This window comes from Dasypus novemcinctus, chromosome 26, assembly GCF_030445035.2.
Source record: "Dasypus novemcinctus isolate mDasNov1 chromosome 26, mDasNov1.1.hap2, whole genome shotgun sequence".
NCBI lineage: Eukaryota > Metazoa > Chordata > Mammalia > Cingulata > Dasypodidae > Dasypus > Dasypus novemcinctus.
The window spans coordinates 9,666,353-9,689,306 of record NC_080698.1 but is presented as its reverse complement, the minus strand read 5'-3'; the positions used below and the strand labels follow the sequence as shown (position 1 = coordinate 9,689,306).

Genomic DNA, 22,954 nt, shown 5'->3' with positions numbered 1-22,954 from the left:
CGCCCTGCGGGAGGCGGGCCGGGGGCGTGGGCCCCGCCGGGGCGCGTGCGGGGGCGCTCGGGGACCGGCCCCGCGCGGACGCCGGCGGCGCCAGCCGGCCCCTGACAGCGCCTTGGTCCCCAGGCGAAGACTGCGAGCTGGACACGGAGGCGGGGCGCTGCGTGCCGGGCGTGTGCCGCAACGGGGGCACGTGCGCCGACGCGCCCGACGGCGGCTTCCGCTGCCAGTGCCCCGCGGGCGGCGCCTTCGAGGGGCCGCGCTGCGAGGTGGCCGCGCGCTCCTTCCCGCCGCGCTCCTTCGTCATGTTCCGCGGCCTGCGGCAGCGCTTCCACCTCACGCTGTCCCTCTCGTAGGTGCCCGCCCCGCGTCTGGCCCCGTTCCCGCCTGCGCCACCCTGGCTCGGGGTCCTGACAGCCGCCCCCCCCTCGCGGCGTCCCCGCGGGCCACCGTTCCCTGGCCTGGCGCCACCGCCCCGGACATCGCCGCGTCCCTTCTCCCCCCCCCATCCCGCACTCCCTTTCACTTCCACTCACCCCAGGCGGGCACCCCGCGAGGCTCCCCGTGGCGGGGATGGTGGGGGCGAATGGGTGTCCGGCGCCTGACGCGGCCCGCCCTCCCCACCCAGGTTTGCCACGGTGCAGCCAAGCGGGCTCCTTTTCTACAATGGGCGCCTCAACGAGAAGCACGACTTTCTGGCCCTGGAGCTCGTGGCCCGGCAAGTGCGGCTCACATATTCCACGGGTGGGTGCCCACGCGGGGCCGGTGGGGGCCTGTGTATGTGGCAGGGCGGGTGAGAGCCCATCTGCCGGCGGGTGCGCCTCAGTGCACGGCTGAGCCCTCCTCTAGGCAGACATGGACGAGGCCAGGGCCATTCCCCGGGGGAAGGGGCCTTTCTCCAGGAAGTGTGAGCCACCTGTGTCTACTCCTGGGCACCCTGGTCCAGCCAGGGTGCTGACCAGAGGAGAGGGAATAGCCTGACGTACCCAGTGTGGGCCCTGGGAGTGGCCGTGCCCGCATGACTGGGGGGTCTGACCCAGCAGCTCCAGGCAACCCTCCAGACGCACACCCCACCCCACCCCCGCAGGTGAGTCCAACACGGTGGTCAGCCCTACACTGCCAGGGGGCCTGAGCGACGGGCAGTGGCACACAGTGCACCTGCGCTACTACAATAAGGTAGGCGCTGCCGCTGGCGTGGGGCCTGGGGAGGGGAGCTGGGGGCCAAGCTCGGCCCCTCAGTGCTCGGCCTGGTGACTGCTGTGCCTGGGTCCCCAGCCCCGGACAGATGCCCTAGGTGGTGCTCAGGGCCCCTCCAAGGACAAGGTGGCAGTGCTGAGCGTGGACGACTGTGACGTGGCCGTGGCCCTGCAGTTTGGGGCTGAGATTGGCAACTACTCGTGCGCAGCTGCGGGTGTGCAGACGAGCTCCAAGAAGTGAGGCCCCCACCCCCTGGGCCCCGGGCCCTCTGCTGCCCGAGCCTACCCCTGGCCCTGCGTACCCCACTCCCCATCTCATCCTGACTGACGCCCCCTCCTTTCCCCTAAACCACCAGATGGCCACCTGCTTTCTAATACCCACAAAGTCTGCCTCACCTCAGCCCCCAACCCCGTATTCTACCCCAAGCCCCCCACACCCATACACAGCCCCAGGCACCCCCAGAGTCTCCACACCCCAGTCTCTCTAATGCCCCATAGCCCCATCTGGCCATTTAATCCCAAACCCAGCCCTCCAGACTGTTGGCGTCTCCACCCCCTACCCCAGACACCCAGATGCCCCACTTCTTCATCCTAACCGGCAGCCTCAGCTCCCCTTCCTTTCCCAGAATACCTCTCGGTCATGAGCCCCCCCCTTGCACCTCCCGAAATGAATGAAGTAAGGCCCCCACCTCTTCCCCAGCCCATCCTCACCCCCCCATCACCCTATCCTCTGAGTCCTATCCCCCACTTCCCACGGCCCCAGGAGCAACCTCCCCCCAGCCCCAGGCCCACCAGTGACCCGGACCCCTGACTCCCAGGTCCCTGGACCTGACAGGTCCCCTGCTCCTGGGGGGTGTCCCCAACCTCCCCGAGAACTTCCCCGTGTCCCACAAGGACTTCGTCGGCTGCATGCGGGACCTGTACATCGACGGCCGCCAAGTGGACATGGCGGCCTTCGTCGCAAACAACGGCACCACGGCAGGTAGACCTGTCACTCCCACCAGCCCCACCCGTGGCCCTGTCCCCTCATGGGGAGGGGGTTGGGAAGCTGCATGGCGTGACTTCAGGTCTGATCTCACTCTGATCTCATCTGATGGCAAGTCTCATGCCACAGCCCAGCCATTGGCCAGCCCCACCCCCCGAGAGAACAGGGGGCTGAGATGGTGGCCTCGCGTCCCTCTGAACCTCACCCTGCCATCTCATGTCACCCCCATGTTTTTCTCCCCCAGGCTGCCAGGCTAAGCTGCACTTCTGTGACTCGGGCCCCTGCAAGAACAGCGGCTTCTGCTCAGAGCGCTGGGACGGCTTCAGCTGTGACTGCCCCGTGGGCTTCGGTGGCAAGGACTGTCGGCTAAGTGAGTGGGCAGCACGGGCAGGAGGGGCCTGCAGGGTAGGGGCTGTTCCTCGTGGGGCGTGGTCCTGTGACCCTGCTCCTCTTATCCCCTCAGCCATGGCCCATCCTCACCATCTCCGTGGCAACGGCATGCTGAGTTGGGACTTCGGCAGCGACATGACCGTGTCCGTGCCGTGGTACCTGGGGCTGGCCTTTCGGACTCGGGCGACGCGGGGGGTCCTGCTGCAAGTGCAGGCTGGGCCACACAGCACGCTTCTCTGCCAGGTGTGCCTGCCTTCCTGGCCCTGCCCTGGGCCCCCGCCAGCAGCGCTCCCATGGGTTCAGGCCTGTCGGTGGCATCCTTTTCCCGTCACGTGCACTGACCCCACATGACCTTGCTCTGGACCCCAGGGTCCTGTTCCTTGACCTTCTTCCCGACCGTGATATCTTCTGCAGGTGCAACGCACCAGCCCACAACCCCTGGTCCTGATATCTGTCACCTTGGCACACTATTAGGAGCAGGGTGTCCCCTGGCACGGCGCCCTCCTGGGCCAGGCAGAGCCTCGACGCCACTGTTCTGACCACTGACGTTACTGACTCCTGAGCCCCCATATCTCACCTCCCGATACTCTCAGCCCCAACCCAGCCTGGGGCTCTGACCGCAGGGCTGTGCCTCTCCACCCACAGCTGCATCGGGGGTTGCTGTCTGTGACGGTGACCAGAGGCTCGGGCCATGCTGCCCACCTCCTGCTGGACCAGGTGACTGTCAGTGATGGCCGGTGGCATGATCTGCGGCTGGAGTTGCAGGAGGAGCCAGGTGGCCGGCGAGGCCACCATGTCCTCATGGTCTCACTGGACTTTAGCCTCTTCCAGGTCTGCCCTCTGACCCATCCTCAGGCTCCTAACCAGACCACCTCCTGTGTCCCCACTTCTAGGCCAGCTCCCCTCTGCTCTCTCCGCTGCCCAGTCTGATGTTCTTTCCTAGGCCCCCTCCCCATAATCCTCTTCTGAGTCTCCCCTGCCACCCAGGCCAATCCGCCGTCAAGCCCCCCTCGGGTCAGGGAGGTCACCCAGATTTCTGGTCTGGTCTTGGGGTACCTCTGCAGCTGTTACTCTGCCCTCCTTCCAGAAGCCCCTTCCGGGCTTTGCTCCCCAGGTCAGAATCGTGGAATTTCAAGGTACAGGAGATAGGAACCTGTCTGAGCCCAGCCCTGACCTGAAGCCCCCCCGCCGGCGCCCCGTCCCATGCCCCAGCAGGCCCCTCCGTGCATTGGGAGCATCTCATTCCCAGATCGTCCCCCGGCCCCGGGGGATGGAGTCTGGACATGCAGCGCTAGGACAAGCTTCAGCCTGACCTGGGGTGGGGGAGGCGTCCAGCAGGCCTCCCAGCCCCCATGCCGACCCGCCCCCTTTCCCCAGGACACCGTGGCAGTGGGGAGCGAGCTGCCGGGCCTGCAGGTAAAGCGACTCCACGTGGGAGGCCTGCCCCCCAGCACTGAGGAGGAGGCCCCCCAGGGTCTGGTCGGCTGCGTCCAGGTAGGGGTCAGCACGGGGAGTGCGCTGTGGGCCCTTAGAGTCAGAGGTCAGTGGTCAGCGGTTCTGCGGGACCTGAGAATCTGCATCCAAGGGGGTCCTGGCATGAGGCAGGGTGACCTGGAGCCCGTGTGGTGTCAGATGCCGGCGTCTGGTTAGGTGATCAGGGAGGGTCACCAGGGCTCTGCGCTGGAGCAAAAAATGATTAGGGGCCCCATGGGGGCGTCGGACGGGGGATATCAGGGTCAGGACCTGGCGTGGTTTTGGGGGGTCTGGTGGAGACTGCACGTCGGGTCATCAGATCAGGTGGCTAGCTCGGCGGGGGTTGAGGCGAGCGACCTCTCGTATCTCACCCCTGGCCGGCTGTGTCCACAGGGGGTGTGGCTTGGCGCCACGCCTTCGGGGTCCCCAGCCCTGCCCCCTCCCAGCCACCGAGTGAACGCGGAGCCTGGCTGCGTCGTGACCAACGCCTGCGCGTCTGGACCCTGCCCCGCCCATGCCGATTGCCGAGACCTCTGGCAGACCTTCTCCTGCACCTGCCGGCCAGGTGGGGTCTGAGAGAGCCGGGGGAAGGGTGGCCGGGGCAGGAGCCAGAGGTCCACGGTGAAGACCGGGGGGCCCCTGGAGAGCTGCGAAGAACTCGCCCCTGCTCGCCGTGCCGCGTGGCCCGTGTCCTGAGCCCCCCCCCCAACCCACAGGTTACTATGGTCCAGGCTGTGTGGACGCCTGCCTCCTGAACCCCTGCCAGAACCAGGGGTCGTGCCGGCACCTCCCAGGAGCCCCCCACGGCTACATCTGCGACTGCGTAGGCGGCTATTTTGGGCACCACTGTGAGCACAGGTGAGGGCTGGGGATGAAGAGGAGCCCTGACTTGGGAGCCACCGAGATGTCGCCGAGACATCTCACTGGTTGCGCACCCCCAGGATGGACCAGCAGTGCCCCCGGGGCTGGTGGGGGAGCCCAACCTGTGGCCCCTGCAACTGCGACGTTCACAAGGGCTTTGACCCCAACTGCAACAAGACCAACGGGCAGTGCCGCTGCAAGGTGCGCCCGGCCCCCGAGCCCTGACCTCGCAGGCCTGCCCTGCACGCGATCTGTGATTCTCAGCCCGCTTGCCCGCCCCGGCCACCTAAGTCGGTCCCTGAGCTCCCACCCCTGTCCTGTGACCTAGCTGCTGGCTCTCGCCCTTGACCCCTCACCCTTCCCTTGCTTTTCACTTGGGGCCCGGTGTTCCTTTGAGCCTGTGAGTACTGTGCTTTGACCCTCTCCCTTGACTCCGCTCTTTCCCTAAGTCCAGACCTGAGACCCCCTACCTTAAGACCTGACTTCTGACCTCCGGCTCCTGACCCATCCTCAAACAGGAGTTCCACTACCGGCCGCGGGGCAGCGACTCATGCCTCCCATGCGATTGCTACCCCGTGGGCTCCACCTCGCGCTCATGTGCACCCCACAGCGGGCAGTGCCCCTGCCGCCCAGGAGCTCTTGGTCGCCAGTGCAACAGCTGTGACAGTCCCTTCGCGGAAGTGACAGCCAGCGGCTGCCGGGGTGAGCAGGTTCTCCCCCGGTTCTACACATGAGGGCTGCCTCTGGTATGCTGCCACCAAATGACAGTGGTGTGCTTGGTGCCTTGGGTAGGGATGCAGGGAGGCTTCTGGGAGAGAACACGCGTGCCCGGGGAACCCTGCATTTGCTCCCAGCGTTGGTTTGCCAGTCCCGGAAGCGAGGCTGGCCTCCCTCCCTAGCAGGCCAGCTCCCGTGAGGCCAGCAGGGAAGGCCGCGGGCATGGCTGCTGCCCGCCCTGGCTGCCCGGCCCAGCGCCTCTTCTCTCCCCCAGTGCTCTATGATGCCTGCCCCAAGTCCTTGAGAGCCGGCGTTTGGTGGCCTCAGACCAAGTTTGGCATCTTGGCCACAGTACCCTGTCCCCGGGGGGCCCTGGGTGAGTATGAGAGAGGCAGAGGCATCACTGAGGGGAGGGCCTGGCCTCTGACCGCTGCAACGACCCCTTCTCCTGAGCTGGTGGCCAGGAGGCGGGGGGGAGGGTGGGGTCCCCTGGATCCCTTGTTCTCTCTGACCTCTTAGGAGCTCTGGGTCCCTCCCCACGCCCTCACTGAGCCTCCATCTTTTCTCTTGGCTTCTGGGCAGGAGTACGGGGTACAGGTAAGGGGTACGTGTTTGCACAGGTGCGCTGCCCTCTCCCACCACCAGAGCTTTTGCAGACCCCTCCCTGCCACCTGAGGTCTCTAGGACCTTTCCTGCTGCCTGAGGTCCCTGCAAATCCCTCCCTGCGGCCCACGGTCTCTCAAAGCTACCCCCAACTGCCAAAGTCCCCAGGAGCCTCTTCCTTTTCCTGAGGCCCCCAGAGGCCCTCCTTCGGTCCCCGCAGACACCTCCTTGCTGCCCGAGCTCCTTGCAGCCCCCTCCCCAGTTCCTGAGGTCCCTAGGACCTCACCCTGCTTCCCAAGGCGCCCACGGGCCTCTTGCTCCCACCTGAGGTCACGGCAAACGCCGAGGACCCCTCCCCACCGCTTGAGCTCCCCGCGGAACCCTCCCTGCTGCTTGAGGTCTCTGGAGTGGCTGGACAGAGATCGCCTGTCTGTGCATGCTCGTGTGTGTCCTTCTGTGCCTGTGCCCATATCTGTCCCTCTAGGGGGGAGGGTCCTGTGTTTAAGTCAGCGTCCCTCTTGCTGGCAGCTGTGAGCGCCCTTGAGGCCCAGGTCAGTTCTTACTCAGTCCTCCACCCCAGCTCCACAGACGAGAGGGTGGCAGAGTCAGCACTGGGGCAGCTGTGAGAGCCATCTCCCCCTCTGGTCACAGGGCACCCAGGGTCTGTGTCGTGTCTGCGTGTGCGTGCCAGAGTATCATGCGTCTTGAGTGCTTGTTCCGCCCCGGGCGTCTCTGCGTGTGCCCATGGGCTCAGCCCTGAGCCCGTGTGGCAGGGGGCGCCTGTGGTCCTGCCCTCGTGCTCTCCTTCACGCGGCCAGTGGTTTGAGCCAGCCTGCAGGCCCCTCAGGAGTTGACCGACAAGCGGCAGAGGCCGGCCCCAGGCTGGGAACTGCACCTGCTGCAGCTCCCGGGCCCCACCCCAGGGCCCGCTGCTCTGGCCCCTGCCCACCTGCCCCTGGCTTCAGCGAAGGGGTCCAGACCCCGGGCCTGATCAGGGCCACCCGCCCCCAGGTGCTGCCCTGAGGCTGTGTGATGAGGACCAGGGCTGGCTGGAGCCCGACCTCTTCAACTGCACCTCCCCTGCCTTCCGCGAGCTCAGCCTGCTGGTGAGGCTCCACGCGGCTCTCGTCCCGCACCCAAGCCCTCCCTGTCCCCGGGCCCCCGCCCAAGTCCCCAGGCCCCGCGGTGGGGGGCCTTGCCCCCGCCCTTGACTTCCCAGGCTGTTCTCGGGGTCCCTTTGACCTGGCTAAGCCTTCCCCCTGTGAGGCTTTCAAGAAGGGCTGAGGGACCACAGAGCGGCCACCCTCTCCTTGCTGTGGTAGTTGGATGGCCTCGAGCTGAACAGGACGGCGCTGGACACCGTGGAGGCCAAGAAGCTGGCCCAGCGGCTGCGGGAGGTGACCGGCCGGGCCGACCACTACTTCAGCCAAGATGTCCGAGTGACCGCGCGCCTGCTGGCCCACCTGCTGGCCTTCGAGAGCCACCAGCAGGGCTTCGGGCTGACAGCCACGCAGGACGCCCACTTCAACGAGGTAGGGCTGCAGCCTGGGTGCCAGGCCCTCCGGCCCCCGCTCCCCCAGCCCGGGGTGCCTGGCCCCAGCCCCTCCAGCCCTGCCTTCCCCACACTCTGATCCCTGGCGTAGCCCCCCTCCCCCCTGCTGACCCATGGGGAAGTGAAGGTGCCGGGCCCCCCCTTCTGTCCTCCAGGCCTGTGCCCTTGCCTGTTGTGGTCTCTCTGAGCGCTCGTCCAGCCCCCAGGGGCCGGCCCCGGCCCCTCACTCCCCCTCACCACCCAGGCAAGCCCACCTCCTTTTCCCTCCCCCCAGAACCTGTTGTGGGCTGGCTCTGCGCTGCTGGCTCCAGAGACCGGGGACCTGTGGGCAGCACTGGGCCGGCGGGCCCCTGGGGGCTCCCCAGGCAGCGCCGGGCTGGTGCGGCACCTGGAGGCGTACGCGGCCACGCTTGCGAGAAACATGGAGCTCACGTACCTGAACCCCGTGGGGCTGGTGACACCCAATATCAGTGCGTGGCGGGTGGGGTGGGGAGGACAGGGGGCTGGGGGGCGGCCAGGGACCCCAAGGGCCAAGGGACTGTGTGCCTTGGAGACCAAAACTGGCTCCTGCCTGGCAGTGTAGGCAAGAGGCTGTGCCGCCATCTCCGGGGCTGAGGGCAGGGAGCCCTGTGGGTGGTGGGACCCGCACGCAGCGGGGCTGGAGAGCCCCGCCCCCAGTGCAGGGAGGAGCCTTGATTGTCCCGCCCTCGGCAGTGCTCAGCATCGACCGCATGGAGCACCCCAGCCCGGCCCGGGGGTCCCGCCGCTACCCCCGCTACCACAGCAACCTCTTCCGGGGCCAGGATGCCTGGGACCCTCACACCCACGTGCTCTTGCCTTCCCAGGCTCCACGGCCATCCCCGCCCGAAGGTGAGGGCCCTGGCTCGACCCCCGGGCCCGGCCCGTCGCCCTGGCCCCTTCGAACCAGGCACCGCGTTGTCCTCCCAGCAGCTCTCCCCTCGCCCTACCTCCCCCCCCACGTCACCCTCCCACCTCCACCCTCTCCTCCACACCCCTCCCCACGGGCCTCGCCTCGCCAGGTCCTCTCCCGTGACCACAGAGGACCCCTGCCAAGGCTTGACCATTCAGGGTCTGGCCCCAGGAAGCTCGGATCCCCTCATGGAGCGCCCGACCCCCCTTCCCCAGTTCCGGGCCTGTGGAAAAGAGTCTCTGGGCTCAGAGATGGGTTGGTGGGTTGTGGGGTCGGAGGTCACTGACCGGTTTCTCCCCCTGCCCTGGCAGTTCTTCCCACCAGCACCAGCGGCCGGGAGAATGCCACGGCCTCGAGCAGCGGCCCCTCGCCAGCCCCCCCGGAGCCCGAACCCGAGCCCGGGACTTCCATCGTCATCCTCCTCGTTTACCGCACCCTGGGGGGGCTGCTCCCTGCCCAGTTCCAGGCTGAACGCCGGGGTGCCAGGTACCACTAGAGGGGGGCTACTCCCAGGCCCCTCGCCCCTGAGCTGCCTGCAAACTTCTTACCCGGCCCAGCACCCCCTTTTTTGTAGGCAGACGAACAGGGGCACAGACACCCAGAGCTGCTCCTGTGCACAGCTCCACGGGGCCAGGTTCGGGTCCCCTACCGTTGTGCCAAGTGGCAGACGCTGAGGCACAGCCAGGGGCAGTCACAGGCAGGAGAGGTACAGGGACAGACAGGCTGAGGGATAGGGGTGGGTGGGAGAGGCACAGTCCCAGAACCCAGTCCGGGTGGGGGGTCCAGGGGCCCCTCCACTGCCGGTGGGCAGCCCACCATATCTGCAGCTCTTAGCCGGCGGCCCTCTGGCGTGAGAGCAGCCTCACCCAGCAGGAGCTGGAGGGGGTTCTCGGGACCGACAGTCACCCTGGGTCAGACGTGACAAGCGGCATGTGGGCAGGGCGAGGGCTCGGAGAGGTCAGCAGCGCCCGGGCCCGGGCGGGGTGTCTCCTCAGGCTTCCCCAGAACCCCGTCATGAACTCTCCGGTGGTGAGCGTGGCCGTTTTCCACGGACACGGCTTCCTGAGTGGCCTCCTGGAGCCCCCCATCAGCCTCGAGTTCCGCCTGCTGCAGACCGCGAACCGGAGCAAGGCCGTCTGTGTGCAGTGGGACCCGCCTAGCCTGTGAGGAGCCCCGCTCCCGAAGTCCCCGTTCCCTGCTGCGCCCGGGCGGCCCGGCCCCGGAGCTCCCCTTAAGGCCCCAGGGCCAGCAGGCCCCTGTGTCCCCCCCAGCCCCGCCACCACCTCTCACATGCCCCTCTGGCCGTGGGGTCACTCCCCACAGGACAGGGGTGGGGGGTCTAACTGCTCTGTGGCCTCAGGGCGGACCAGCACGGCCTGTGGACAGCGCGGGACTGCGAGCTGGTGCACAGGAACGGGTCCCACGCGCGGTGTCGCTGCAGCCGGACGGGCACCTTCGGGGTCCTGATGGATGCCTCCCCCCGTGAGGTGGGGCTGCCTTCGGAGTGGGGGGCAGGGGAGGGGGGGTGCCCTGCCCGACACGGCGGTGACCTCCCTGCCCCAACAGCGGCTGGAGGGCGACCTGGAGCTCCTGGCCGTGTTCACGCACGTGGTGGTGGCCGTGTCCGTGGCCGCGCTGCTGCTGACCGCCGCCATCCTGCTGAGCCTGCGCAGCCTCAAGTCCAACGTGCGCGGGATCCACGCCAACGTGGCGGCTGCCCTGGGCGTGGCGGAGCTCCTCTTCCTGCTGGGCATCCACAGGACCCACAACCAGGTGCAGGGCCGGGGCGGGCACCCGCGTCCTCCTGGTCCCCCCACTCGGGGACAGGGCGCAGGGACGCTGAAGCTGGGGTCGGGGGCTGTGGCTGGGGGTCAGAGGTGGGGAGCAGGGGCCCGGGGAGGCCAGGAAGGAGAGGTCCTGACGCCCTCCCGCCCGCCCCCAGCTGCTGTGCACCGCGGTCGCCATCCTCCTGCACTACTTCTTCCTCAGCACCTTCGCGTGGCTCCTTGTGCAGGGGCTGCACCTCTACCGCATGCAGGTCGAGCCCCGCAACGTGGACCGTGGCGCCATGCGCTTCTACCACGCCCTGGGCTGGGGCGTCCCCGCCGTGCTGCTGGGTGAGGGCCCCGCCACCGGCCCCCCCCCCCCGGGGCTGTGACCCCCGAGCTCCAGCCGGCACATGGGGCGGACCCCCTGGCCCTGTCCCCCAGTCCCAATCGTGACCCCCAGCCTCATCTCCCCGTCCCATCTGCTCAGGGTAGGAGCCTGCTCCACCCACGCCTCCGGCTTTCCCCCACCCCTGGGGGAGACGGCAGCTCTAGAACACCCTCGGCCCTCCCCTCCTCCCCCAGGCCTCGCTGTCGGCCTGGACCCCGACGGCTATGGGAACCCCGACTTCTGCTGGATCTCAGTCCACGACCCCCTCATCTGGAGCTTCGCTGGCCCCGTGGTCCTCGTCGTGGTGGTGAGTGGCCCGCCGGGGCGCTGCCTGTGGGGATGTAGTGGGGGTGCCGGTAGGCTCCCTGGGCTCAGTTCCCGCTTCTGCTATCTGGTCACTGAGAACCAGCCTGTGCCCAGATGGCGTGGCAACAGGCCACTTAGGGGCAGAGCCTCTCTGGGCCTCTCTCAGGCCGCCTCTCGGCGTGTGGATTAGTCAGCCAGAGGGGTGCTGAGGCAAAACACTAGGAATTGGTTGGTTTTATAAAGGGTATTTATTTGGGGTAGGAGCTTACAGCTATCAGGCCATAAAGCCTAAGTTACTTCCCTCACCAAAGTCTATTTGGAGCAAGATGGCTGCTGACATCTGCCAGGGTTCAGGCTTCCTGGGTTCCTCCAGGCTCAGCGCCTCTGTTTTCTCCACAAGCTCAGCTGTAGACTATCAGGTTTTCTAGGCTTTGCCTCTCTCCACAAGCTCAGCTGTAGACTATCAAGCAAACGGCTCTGTCTCTCTCCCTGGGGCTCCAGCTTCAGCATCAAACTCCAACATCAAAACTCCAACATTAAAAAGTTTCCACTCTGTCCTTGGCCATGCTTTTTTTTTTTTTTTTTTTAAAGATTTATTTATTTTTATTTTAATTTCACCCCCTCCCCTGGTTGTCTGTTCTTGGTGTCTATTTGCTGCGTCTTGTTTCTTTGTCTGCTTTTGTTTCTTTGTCCGCTTCTGTTGTCGTTAGCGGCACAGGAAGTGTGGGCGGCGCCATTCCTGGGCAGGCTGCACTTTCTTTTCACGCTGGGCGGCTTTCCTCACGGGCGCACTCCTTGCGCGTGGGGCTCCCCCACGCGGGGGTCACCCTTGCGTGGCACGGCACTCCTTGCGCGCATCAGCACTGCGCATGGCCAGCTCCACACGGGTCAAGGAGGCCCGGGGTTTGAACCGCGGACCTCCCATGTGGTAGACGGACGCCCTAACCACTGGGCCAAAGTCCGTTTCCCATTGGCCATGCTTTTTATTTGCCCTATTCCTAACTCGATCATGCCCAGGTACAGATCAGATTACAAACATAAATCCAATATCTGTTTTTGGAATTCATAACCGTATCAAACTGCGACAGCTGTCAGGCCCCCCTGCCTTCCTGTGCCTCTCACCTCTGTGCGTGTGCCTGTGTGTGTGTTCCTCCCTGGCTCCGGCTCTTTCCGTGTGTCTTGGTGTCTGTCCGCCTCTGGCTCTCACTACCTGTCTCTCTCTGCCCCGCCTCGGGCCCATGCGTTGGCCGGGGTCCAGATGAACGGGACTCTGTTTCTCCTCGCTGCCCGCACATCGTGCTCCGCTGGGCAGAGGGAGGCCAGGAAGACCTCTGTGCTGTGAGTTGGCCGATGGGTTCTCTGGCTGGTGGCCCTCTCTGGGGTGGGGTCTGGGGTCCCCAGAGCACTCCCGCTGCAGGCTGGGCTCCAGATTCTGGGTAGGAGGTGAAGACACACCCATCTGGCCTGTGGTCCCTCGCCATATTCTGTGGCCCCAAAACGTGCTTCTGCCCTCTTGTCTCTCCTTGTCCCCTGGGTCTCCCCAGTGTTTCCCATTCTGGGGTGGCTCACCTCATCCCTGTCCCTTGGTTTCCCCCCTGTCTTCATGTTTTCTCTCATGACCCCCTGACCCCTGTGTGTGTCCCCATCTCTCGCAGCCCGAATGCTCTCCTGGCTCTTTGTGTGACCGCCCATCTCCCCTAGTGCCCTCCTGAGGCCTCCCATGTTCCTGTGTGAGCCCCTTTCTTCCACACCCCATGTCCCCTGCACCTCCTCCCATGTCCCTTGTATGTCCCCTGCATGACCCCCGTGTGTCCTCCCCTGTCCCCCCGTTGTGCCCACAGCAGGACCCTCCGAAGCTCCTTCCTGCTCCTCCTGCTGGTCAGTGCCTCCTGGCTCTTTGGCCTGCTGGCGGTCAACCACAGCATCCTGGCTTTCCACTACCTCCACGCTGGCCTCTGCGGCCTCCAGGTGACCCTGGCCCCCTCCCGCACCCCAGGCCCAGACGGGCTTCAGCAGGCGGCTCTAGCCCCGGGCGGGCAGTGGCCCCGGGCCTGGGGCGGACCCCTACTGGACGGCTGATGCCAGGCCTGACACTGACCCTGGCTGCTGACCCCAGGCTGGCCCCTGTAGGCCTTTGCCACCCTGGGGCTCCTTGCCCCTTGCCGACCCACAGAGACCTTCGCTGGCTCCGGTCCCTCAGGTCCCGCTGACCTCTCCCTGCCTTGCTGACTTGCCCTGACGCCCTTGCTGAGCCCCCCTTGGACTCATCACTGACCCACCCTGACCTTCGCTGGCCCCGCGGTCCCACCGCGACCCCCGCAGCCCCTGCCTGACTCCCAGGTGGCCCGGCCCTGCTCTTCTCCGACCCTTCACTGACCTCTCGCCGACCCCACCCCCTTGGTGACCCACAGGGCCTGGTGGTGCTGCTGCTTTTCTGTGTTCTGAATGCAGATGCTCGGGCTGCCTGGGCCCCAGCCTGTCTGGGGAGGAAGGCGGCGCCCGAGGAGGCGAGGCCAGCGCCCGGGACGGTGAGAGGCGGCTGGGGGGGGTGAGGTGGGCCAGACTGGGGGTCCGGGGCTGGCTCATGCCCCTGCCCCTTCCCCTCTCGCCCAGGCACCCGGGGCCTACAACAACACAGCCCTCTTCGAGGAGAGCGGCCTTATCCGCATCACTCTCGGGGCCTCCACCGTCTCCTCCGTGAGCAGTGTCCGCTCTGGCCGGGACCAGGACCAGGACAGCCAGCGGGGCCGCGGCTACCTCAGGTGGGGGGAGGGCCTCCTGGTGAGGGGTGTGCTGGACCAGGGTAGGCCGGAGGGGGCCGGGAGGAGGGTTTTTTTTTTTTTTTTTTTAGGGGGCACCAGGGATTGAACACGGGACCTCGTACGTGGAAAGCAGGTGCTTAACCATTGAGCTACATCCGCTCCCCAATGAGAGTTGGTTTTTTCACTTGTCTGTTTTCCCAAGGTACCAGGGATCAAACCTGGGACCTCATACATGGGAAGCAGGTGCTCAACCACTTGAGCTACATCTGCCCCCTGAGAAGGGCTTTCTGGCCCTTGGGCTGAGGGGTGGGCCCCTGGGTGTCTAGGGCGGGGGTAAAGGTGGCACTTGTTTGAGGCAGTGAATGCAGGAAGAGCAGGCTTGAAGCGGTGGACTGGAGTCTGAGGGGCTACTGGGGGCTCCCAGGGGTTGGGGAGACACCCAGGACAGTGGAATGCTCAGGTGTGGATTGGGTCCAGGGTCTCGTGGAAGGGGAGGGCATAGCAGCATGATGGAAGCGTAAAGGAAGCCCCTCGTTTCCTGCCTCGTCTGAAGGTCTAGGTTGCGTCCACTCGGTAAAGGAAACAAGCCCTTGGGCCAGGCCCTGGCGGTTTCCTGCCTGGGGAGGCAGAGCCCGGCCTTTCTAGCCCGCCATGTGTGTGCACCAGAGCCTGGGCCCCTTCTGTGCTGCCTGGGCCCCTTCTGTGCTGCCTGGGCCCCAGCGGCCTTCTGCCACCCACCCAGGGACGCCCTGAGAGCCCTCCCACAGGCAGCTGGCTGTGCACACCAAGCCCCCTTCCACATCCCTCTCTGAGGGGTCTCCTGCATTTCCAGGGACAATGTCCTGGCTCGACGTGGCTCGGCTGCTGACCACCTTGACCACAGCCTCCAGGCCCACGCTGGCCCCACTGACCTGGACGTGGCCATGTTCCATCGAGATGCTGGCGGAGGTGGGGACCTCGGCCAAGGACGGGGGAGGCAGGGGATCGCTCCCTCACCCCCTTTTTTCTACCCCAGTCTGCAAGTCGCAGATGACTGGGGGAGGGCAGCTGCCCCCAGGTCACTGCCCAGGAGCCAAGCCCTACCGATGGTTTCCCAGATCTGTTCCTCACCCACCTTACCCCCCGATGAGTCCTCGACCTTCTGTTCCTGGCCCACCCCGAACTCTTCCCAGGACCCCATCCTCAAGATCCTCCAACCCCAAGCCTTTTCTTTTCTTTTCTTTTCTTTTTTAAGATTTATTTATTTTTATTTATTTCTCTCCCCTTATCTGCCCCCTCCCCCAGTTGTCTGCTCTCTGTGTCCATTCTCTGTGTGTTCTTCTGTGTCTGCTTGTGTCAGTGGCACCCAGAATCTGTGTCTCTCTTCATTCCGTCATCTTGCTGCATCAGCTCTCCATGTGTGCAGCGCCACTCCTGGGCAGGCTGCACTTTCTTTTGCGTGGGGCGGCTCTCCTTACGGGGCACACTCCTTGTGTGTGTGGGGCTCCCCTACGTGGGGGACACCCCTGTGTGGCACAGCACTCCTTGCACGCATCAGCACTGCTCATGGGCCAGCTCCACATGGGTCAGGAGGCCCGGGGTTTGAACTCTGGACCTCCCATGTGGTAGACGGACGCCCTAACCACTGGGCCAAGTCCGTTTCCCCCCAAGCCTTGTCCTCCTCCTCCCAATGCTGCCCCGCCCCAAGCCACTGCTATACCCTCCACCCTCTGACCTTGCCAACCCCAGGTGTAGACTCCGACTCTGACAGTGACCTGTCCTTGGAGGAGGAAAGGAGTCTGTCCATCCCGTCTTCAGAGAGCGAGGACAATGGCCGGACGCGGGGGCGTTTCCAGCGTCCACTCCGCCGGGCAGCCCAGAGCGAGCGGCTCCTCACCCACCCCAAAGGTGACCCAGGGACACCCCACTGCCTGCTTAGATGTGACCCAGGGGCCCTCCTGGGCTGACCCATTAGGAACCTCTGGGGCTCCCATCCTGGGCTCACTGTTGGCACCCCCACCCCCATCCAGCCTCCCAGCAGCGCTCTGCTTACTGGTGTCCCAGGAACTGCCTGGACAAGAGCGTAAGGGGGTCGGGGGCATCCTTGAGCGCCACGCCAGGACGCTCAGCCATCAGGTCCTTCCATCCTGGGGTCCGTCCACCTCCAGGCCAGGGCGCGAGGCCGACCAGTAACCCCTTCCTGGCTGGTTCCACTGCTCTTGAGGAGGTGCCCCCCCACCCTGTGTAGTGAGGGCAGCCGGGGATCCAGGAGTCTTTGGCGTCGGGGATCACTGAGTCTGGACCGTCGGGTCGTGGGCCACACAGAGGCTCCTGTAACTTGCCCTGGTTCCCCAGACGTGGACGGCAACGACCTGCTGTCCTACTGGCCGGTGCTGGGCGAATGCGAGGCAGCCCCCTGTGCCCTGCAGACCTGGGGCTCCGAGCGGCGCCTGGGCCTGGAGACCAGCAAGGATGCGGCCAACAACAACCCGCCGGACCTGGCCCTGACCAGCGGGGACGAAACATCCCTGGGCCGGGCCCAGCACCAGAGGAAAGGTGCGGTCCCCGGCCTTGGCCGGTGCCGTGGGGGCCCTGGGGACCGCCCGCGCCCTGGCCCCGGCGATTTCTGCCTCCTGCTCCCAGACCGCTGCTCTGATCTGGGGGCTCTCGCTCCCCGCCCTGCTTCCTGGGTCTCTGGGGACAGCTCCTGCCCCCACCCCGCCCCTCGCTTGCTTCACAGGGACCCCGAGAGCTGCTTCCTCCCAAAGCCCCTCGTCTGACCTGGAAGGGTCCTGCACTGCTTTATGGGGACCCCCAGCATTGTTCCTGCCCCAACTTAAGGGATTCTGCCTCCACCCTTGCACCACGAGGACCCCTGCCCTGGCCCAGGGGATCCCTGCCCTCTGACCTCAGCCTGCTGCTAGGACCTGGGAGCTGCCCTGCTCTAACCTCAGAGGGGAGGATGTCCCCACCCCATACCGCCGGGGACACCCCTGTCCTGGCCCGAGGGCTTCCTGCCCCCCCCTTTAAAAAAATTTATTTCTCTCCCCTTCCCCCCCAGTTGTCTGCTCTGTTTGTCCATTTGCTGTGTGTTCTTCTGTGTCTGCTTGTATTCTTGTCAGTGGGTGCCAGAAATCTGTCTTTCTTTTTGTTGCGTCATCTTGCTGCGTCAGCTCTCCGTGTGTGTGACGCCACTCCTGGGCAGGCTATGCTTTTTTTGCATGGGGTGGCTCTCCTTACGGGGCGCACTCCCTGTGCATGGGGCTCCCCTACACGGGGGCCACCCTTCCGTGGCACGGCACTCTTTTTGCACATCAGCACTGCGCATGGGCCAGCTCCACACGGGTCAGGAGGCCCTGGGTTTGAACCCTGGACCGCCCATGTGGTATGTGAACGCTCTATCCATTGAGCCAAATCCGCATCCCCCCTCTTCTGGCTCCCATCCTGTGGCCTCTCTGGGGCCCCCAGGGCCTGAGAAGTTTCCATTCCTGACCCTGTGTCTCAAGGACCCCAGCACTGCTGGCTCCCTAGAGCCAAGGAACTCGTGCCGCTGCACCCCACACAGACATGCTGTCCCCCTCGTTCCTCTCGCAGGCATACTGAAGAACCGGCTGCAGTACCCGCTAGTGCCACAGAGCCGAGGCGCCCCCGAGCTGTCCTGGTGCCGCGCAGCCACCTTGGGCCACCGCGCCGTGCCGGCCGCCTCCTACGGCCGCATCTGTGCTGGCGGGGGCGCGGGCAGCCTCTCCCAGCCGGCCAGCCGCTACTCCTCCAGGGAACAGCTGGACCTGCTCCTCCGGCGGCAGCTGAGCCGCGAGCGACTGGAGGAGGCCCCTGCGCCCGGGCTGCGTCCCTTGAGCCGGCCGGGTTCCCAGGAACGCCTGGAGGCCGCCCCGGGCCGCCTGGAGCCTAGGGATCGGGGCAGCACCCTGCCACGGAGGCAGCCGCCCCGGGACTACCCTGGCGCTAAGGCTGGCCGCTTTGGGTCGCGGGATGCACTGGACCTCGGGGCGCCCCGCGAGTGGTTGAGCACCCTGCCCCCACCCCGCGGCCCCCGGGACCTTGACCCCCAGCCCCTGCCCCTGCCTCTCTCTCCCCAGCGGCAACTCTCAAGGGACCCCCTCTTGCCATCCCGGCCCCTGGACTCCCTGTCCAGGAGCTCGAACTCGCGGGAGCAGCTGGACCAGGCGCCCAGCCGGCACCCCTCGCGGGAAGGCCTCGGGCCGCCTCCGCCGCTGCTCACGACCCGGGAGGACCCGGCCGCTGGCCCCGGCCGCGGCCCCTCCACGGAGCAGCTGGACGTCCTCTCCTCCATCCTCGCCTCCTTCAACTCCTCCGCCCTCTCCTCCTCCGTGCAGTCCTCCAGCACGCCCTCGGGCCCGCACACCACGGCCACGCCTTCTGCCACGGCCTCTGCCCTCGGACCCTCCACTCCGCGTTCTGCCACATCCCATAGTATCTCTGAGCTGTCGCCAGACTCAGAGTAAGCAGGGGCCAGCCACTCGTTCCCGCCCTCCCAGCTTAGGGCACCCGCCCGTGTCTCCTTGCCTTGAGTTCTCCCACGGAGTGGGGTGGGGGTTGGCAGGGTGGGGAGGGCTAGAGCCAGGGGCCAGGGGCTGGGGCAGAGCCTGGCAGGGCACGGGGCGTGCCCAGCAGGGCCTTGCCGCATGTGCACCTGGGAGCAGACGGTCCTCCTGGTCCTGGAGGAGGAGAGAGGTACCTTGGTACCTGCCGTGGCTGCGGCCGGAGGGGGGGGCAGGAGCCAAGCCCATGAGTGGGTGGCAGCCTGGAAAGTGCAAAGGGCAGGAGGAGAGGGGGGGTCTTGGCTTGGGAGGTTTTGCTGGGGGCAGTGCCGGGATATGGGTGCTCCACGTCAGATGGAAGAGCTCAGCTTTGTCCCAGGACCCCTCCTCCATTCGGGGAGCTCTTGGGCCAGTTCTAAGTTCCCTGGGCCCCGGGCAGTGGACCAGGCCCACAGGCAGCGGACCTGGGCCTGGCGCAGCTCAGGTGCCTGTGGGGCATCTGGGGGGTGGGCCCTGGCAGACATCCCGGGAAGCAGCTGGATACAGCCAGGTCTTCCCGAGCAGCCCCGGGAGGCCAGGCACACCTGTCCTGAGGAGGCTGCGGGAGGGATAGCCACGAAGGAGGCGCGGCCCCGGGAGAGACGAGGGACCGTGGCTCTAGCGCTGAGGGGGTCGGCAGAGTTGAGAGAAGGCTTGGTGGGGAAGGGGCCCCTAGGTGTGGAACAGAGCACCCGCAAACCCTGAGCAAGACCCAAAGGAGGGGAGGGCCGGGAAGCCTGGTGGCTGCGACCCCGGAGAATTGCTGGGTGTCGGGAGGGCAGGGAGCTGGCCCACCCCCTGCGTTCCCCAGCAGCCTCGCCTTGGGGTCTGCCTGGGTCGGGGGTGGGCTGGGTGGGGCTGGGAGTTGCTGCTCAGGGATTCAGGCCCTGAGTTTGAATTCTGCCTCTCACCGCGTGAGCTAGGCGACCTCGGGCAAACGGCCCTGACTTCTCCAAGGCTCGGTTTCCTCATCTGTAAGATGGGTCTGCAGTACAAACCCTGAGCCCTGGAGAAGAGTCCTGAGACAGTACCTGTCCAGCCCTGGCCACAGTGTCCTCACGTAGCAGGCGCTCGCCAAGCGCTTAGAGGAAAGCCCCGGGCGGCCAGGAGCCTGGCTGACATGGCCGGGGGTTCTGAGAGCACGGGAGTGGGCACAAGGGCAACTGGGGCACCCTGAGACAGAGACAAGGGTGACGGAGGCGGCCGGGGGAGGCGGGCCAGGCCGGGCCTTCCCTTCAGCCAGGGCCTTTGGTCTCCTCCTTCAACCCTGCAGAGTTCCCCGAAGCGAGGGTCACTCCTGAGGGACCGCGGCGCAGAAGGAAGAGCCGAGGGCGATGGAGGAGTCGGGCAGAGGCCAGGGCAGCGCCTGCCCCTGCAGCTCGCCCTGCTGCGGCAGCGCCCGGCTCCTTGTGTGTCCGTGAGCATGCGTGTGATGGGTGAGGGGCGGGGAAACGGAGGGGAGCAAACTTTTATACGTTTTGTACCTTTGTAACCAGAGAGATATGTTTATGTTATTTTTCAGCATTTGTCTCCCAGGGGTCTGAGGCTGGGCTGGCGTGGGGGCGGGGGTGGGGTGAGGAGGAGGGACAGAGGTGCAGAGTTTGGCCCCATTTGGGTCCCTGTCCTTTTTTCCGCATCTCCCAGACGGGCGGGGAAGATGCCCGCCCTGCCCCAGGGCCCCAAGTGTGGAAATGGATCTGTGCTTTTTCTCAAATGTCCCAAGGACCAAAAGGGTTGGTTTAAGAGGACAGCGGTTCCCTGGCCGCCTCCTGGGGGCTCAACTCGCGCCACCCCTCCTCGTGGATGTGTATGTTTAGTACTCGGAGTCCCTGCCACTTACTGCCTTATGACCTTGGACTGATGCTGTGGGGGCGCGGGGGGCGCAGCAGATGTCGTGTTTACAGAGCAAGGTTTCCCTTCCCCTGGCGGGGAGGGGCTGAGGCCTCTTTCCAGACATTCCTGCCGCTGGTGGGCCCAGGGGGTCTTCCCCCGCCCCCGCCCTCAGCAGAACCAGTCAGTGGTGCCATTCGATTCCCAGACGCTGTCCCTTGCTAGGACTTATTCTGCGGGGTGGGATAGGCGAATGAGCCAAGGGAGCAGAAAGGAGGGAATTCAAGACCCCGAATGTAGGTGCCACTGCCCCCCATGTTTACAGGAACCTCCGTGGCCCCAGGCGCCCGGGCTGGCGGGAGTAACTCAGCTCCCCCCTCTTTTGTTCCTTTCCCAGGGGGACAGTGACCTTTCGGACCCTGTTTGAGAGCCCCCCCCCTTTTTTTTTTTTTTACTTTCATCTCCAGAACTGGGAGTTTTAAATTTCCTTGTTTACAAGTCAAGACTAAACACCTTTTTAAAATTTTGTTTACAACTTACAACTTTGAACTTTGATACTTTGTTTACAGTTGAGAAAGCTTTTTGCAGTTTTTCGTTTCGTTCTGTTTTTCCTTTGTCTACAAGGGAAAGGTAGGGAAAGTGTGAGAGGGGTTTGGAGGAGCCACCTGCGAGGACCCCGGCCTTGGCCATCTCCAGGGGGGACTTCCAACCCCCAATTCTCCCAGGCCAAAACTCAGCCTGAGCTCCCTGTTGAGTGGCAGACTCAGAGGCCTCAGGAGTGGGAGTGTCCTTACCACTGGACACAGTCGTGCAGGCTGGGGGGGAGAAGGGAGGTCTGTGCATACTCTTGGGAGGCAGTTTCAAGGAAGATTCTAAATTCCACTTTCCTGACAGGTGCCAAATCCCACCAGCCACCAGCTCTCCTTATGCAGAACGACCTCCGCCCTGGAAAGGGCTGAGGACCCGCTGGGTGGGTGGGGGATCTTGCCACGTCCTAGGTTCTATAGATGCCCCTCTCTTGGGGTCCACCCCTCCAGCCCGGTGGCTCCCTTCCCTGTCTGTGTAAATGGTTCCGTGAAGCCGCGCTCTGTTTTGGGAATAAACTTCTATAGAAAAGAGTCACTGCCTCTTTCTGTTTGCGGGATGGCTGTAAATGATTGAGCCCAGACTGACCTTTGGGAGGAAACTGAGCCCCTCTCCCCCAAGACTCTCCAGCTATTTTTAGCCCATTTCCTTGGAGATTTGGACTGAGTTCCTCGCTCTTTAACTCTAATTCTGGCCCCTTGCCTGGCGATGGGGCCTGAAGTTTGAGCACAGGTGCTGGCAGTAGGGGGCAAGGGAAACCCCTCTCTGGTCCAGGCAGCAGCAAGTTCCTTTGCTCTGGCCAGGAGTCATACCCTAGGAACTGCCCTTGCTGACCCAACCAGCCTTTCTGACTTGGAGTTGCCCGATGTCCCTGCTGCCCAGGACGTTTTCATTGTGGCTCCTGCAGGAACCTTCCGGCACGATGCCGGGGCTGGGCAAGGGTCGGGGAGAGGAACCTGGCAGCCTCATTTCTGTCCTGGGCGGCCAAGAGTTGGAAGGAGACCCTGGAGGTCCCGGCTCGGGTCTCAGAGCGAAAGCCTGAGGGTGCGGAGCTCGGTGGGAAGCAGATGAGGACCCCGCTGACCCAGATTTCCCTACCCCACCCCGCAAGCTGGCCACCCCCCCGGGCCTCCTGGCCACTAGGGGGTTCCCCTCTCCACCACATGGGGATCCTCTGAAAGGAGCCGAGACCTAGGATCAGCCCCGTCCCCCTCACGGGCCGGGGGCGCGGTCACGGTACGCGCGGTGCCCGACCTCGGCCCTAGCTCTGCGCGCCCACGCAGGGGCAGGAAAGGGTTAACCCTCGCTCTTCGGGCCTTTCCCCCTCCCCCCGCGCGCCGCTCCGCCCCGCCCCGGCCTGCCGGCTGGGCCCCGCCCTCCCCGCCCTGCCCGGGGATTGGCCGCCGGGAGCGCCGCGCCCGCCCCGCCCGCCCGGCCCCTCCTTCCGGCGCGCGGCAGCCTCCCCCTTTCGCGCTCCGGCCGCCGGCGCCTGCGTGCTCGCCATGGTGCTGTCTGAGGCGGCGGGGTGGGTGCGGGCCGGGGTTCCGACGCGGGGCTGCGAGGCTTTTCCCCCTGAGCAGGCTTCCCCCCCGCTGCAGCAGCGCCGCCCGCCGACTGGCCCGGGGCCGCGGGGAGGCCGTGGCGTGCGGGAGCGGCCCGCCCGGGAGGGCTGCGGGCTAGGGCCGGGAGGTCGCTGCCTGGGGGGGTCCCAGGCCGGGGCCTGTGAATGAGTCGCCTGCTGCAGCGCCCCGCGGCCGGCCAGCAGCACAGCTCACCCGGGGTGAAGCGCACTGGCGCCCCTTGCCCCGGGGCGCTCCCAGGGCGCCGTGGCCAGTGGTTTGGGCCGCACCATCCCTGTGGGTTCAAGGTCGATTTTGGTCCCAGCACTTTCCTTTCCATCGAGGAAGGGGTCTCGTTTGGAGGCCTGAGACTTGGAGAAGGGGTGGCCTAAAGAGCTGATCCCAAGGCTTGCTGGCTCCCTTCCCTGAGTCTGTGCCGGCAGCCAGCCAGCCCTGGGCTCACTGGGGGCTGGATAAGCACTGGCTGGGGGGCGGTCAGCCTGGGGCCT

At 65.7% G+C, this 22,954-nt stretch overlaps 1 protein-coding gene across 4 annotated transcripts in view; it reads left to right on the top strand.

Moving 5' to 3' along the window:
* CELSR3 (cadherin EGF LAG seven-pass G-type receptor 3) overlaps window positions 1–22,954 on the top strand; it is a 39,643-nt gene that overhangs the window by 6,236 nt on the left and 10,453 nt on the right. The window contains exons 3-36 of one of the 4 annotated variants that reach the window (XM_058288478.1): window positions 124–349; window positions 626–741; window positions 1,085–1,173; window positions 1,273–1,430; window positions 2,012–2,175; window positions 2,423–2,548; window positions 2,642–2,811; window positions 3,214–3,399; window positions 3,946–4,062; window positions 4,435–4,606; window positions 4,758–4,899; window positions 4,983–5,103; window positions 5,421–5,604; window positions 5,894–5,995; window positions 6,202–6,216; window positions 7,234–7,328; window positions 7,545–7,754; window positions 8,049–8,244; window positions 8,489–8,644; window positions 9,017–9,191; window positions 9,701–9,868; window positions 10,066–10,192; window positions 10,272–10,478; window positions 10,648–10,822; window positions 11,057–11,169; window positions 12,427–12,506; window positions 13,013–13,136; window positions 13,580–13,696; window positions 13,782–13,930; window positions 14,763–14,878; window positions 15,659–15,817; window positions 16,265–16,465; window positions 17,504–18,392; window positions 19,745–21,419. In XM_058288478.1, the coding sequence (XP_058144461.1) occupies window positions 124–349; window positions 626–741; window positions 1,085–1,173; window positions 1,273–1,430; window positions 2,012–2,175; window positions 2,423–2,548; window positions 2,642–2,811; window positions 3,214–3,399; window positions 3,946–4,062; window positions 4,435–4,606; window positions 4,758–4,899; window positions 4,983–5,103; window positions 5,421–5,604; window positions 5,894–5,995; window positions 6,202–6,216; window positions 7,234–7,328; window positions 7,545–7,754; window positions 8,049–8,244; window positions 8,489–8,644; window positions 9,017–9,191; window positions 9,701–9,868; window positions 10,066–10,192; window positions 10,272–10,478; window positions 10,648–10,822; window positions 11,057–11,169; window positions 12,427–12,506; window positions 13,013–13,136; window positions 13,580–13,696; window positions 13,782–13,930; window positions 14,763–14,878; window positions 15,659–15,817; window positions 16,265–16,465; window positions 17,504–18,392; window positions 19,745–19,772 (5,573 nt within the window). In that variant the 3' untranslated portion in view covers window positions 19,773–21,419. Of the gene's footprint in view, window positions 1–123; window positions 350–625; window positions 742–1,084; window positions 1,174–1,272; window positions 1,431–2,011; window positions 2,176–2,422; window positions 2,549–2,641; window positions 2,812–3,213; window positions 3,400–3,945; window positions 4,063–4,434; window positions 4,607–4,757; window positions 4,900–4,982; window positions 5,104–5,420; window positions 5,605–5,893; window positions 6,011–6,201; window positions 6,217–7,233; window positions 7,329–7,544; window positions 7,755–8,048; window positions 8,245–8,488; window positions 8,645–9,016; window positions 9,192–9,700; window positions 9,869–10,065; window positions 10,193–10,271; window positions 10,479–10,647; window positions 10,823–11,056; window positions 11,170–12,426; window positions 12,507–13,009; window positions 13,137–13,579; window positions 13,697–13,781; window positions 13,931–14,762; window positions 14,879–15,658; window positions 15,818–16,264; window positions 16,466–17,503; window positions 18,393–19,744; window positions 21,420–22,954 lie in introns of those variants that run through there. The other 3 variants (XM_058288477.1, XM_071212046.1, XM_058288479.1) reach the window with 3 other exon arrangements.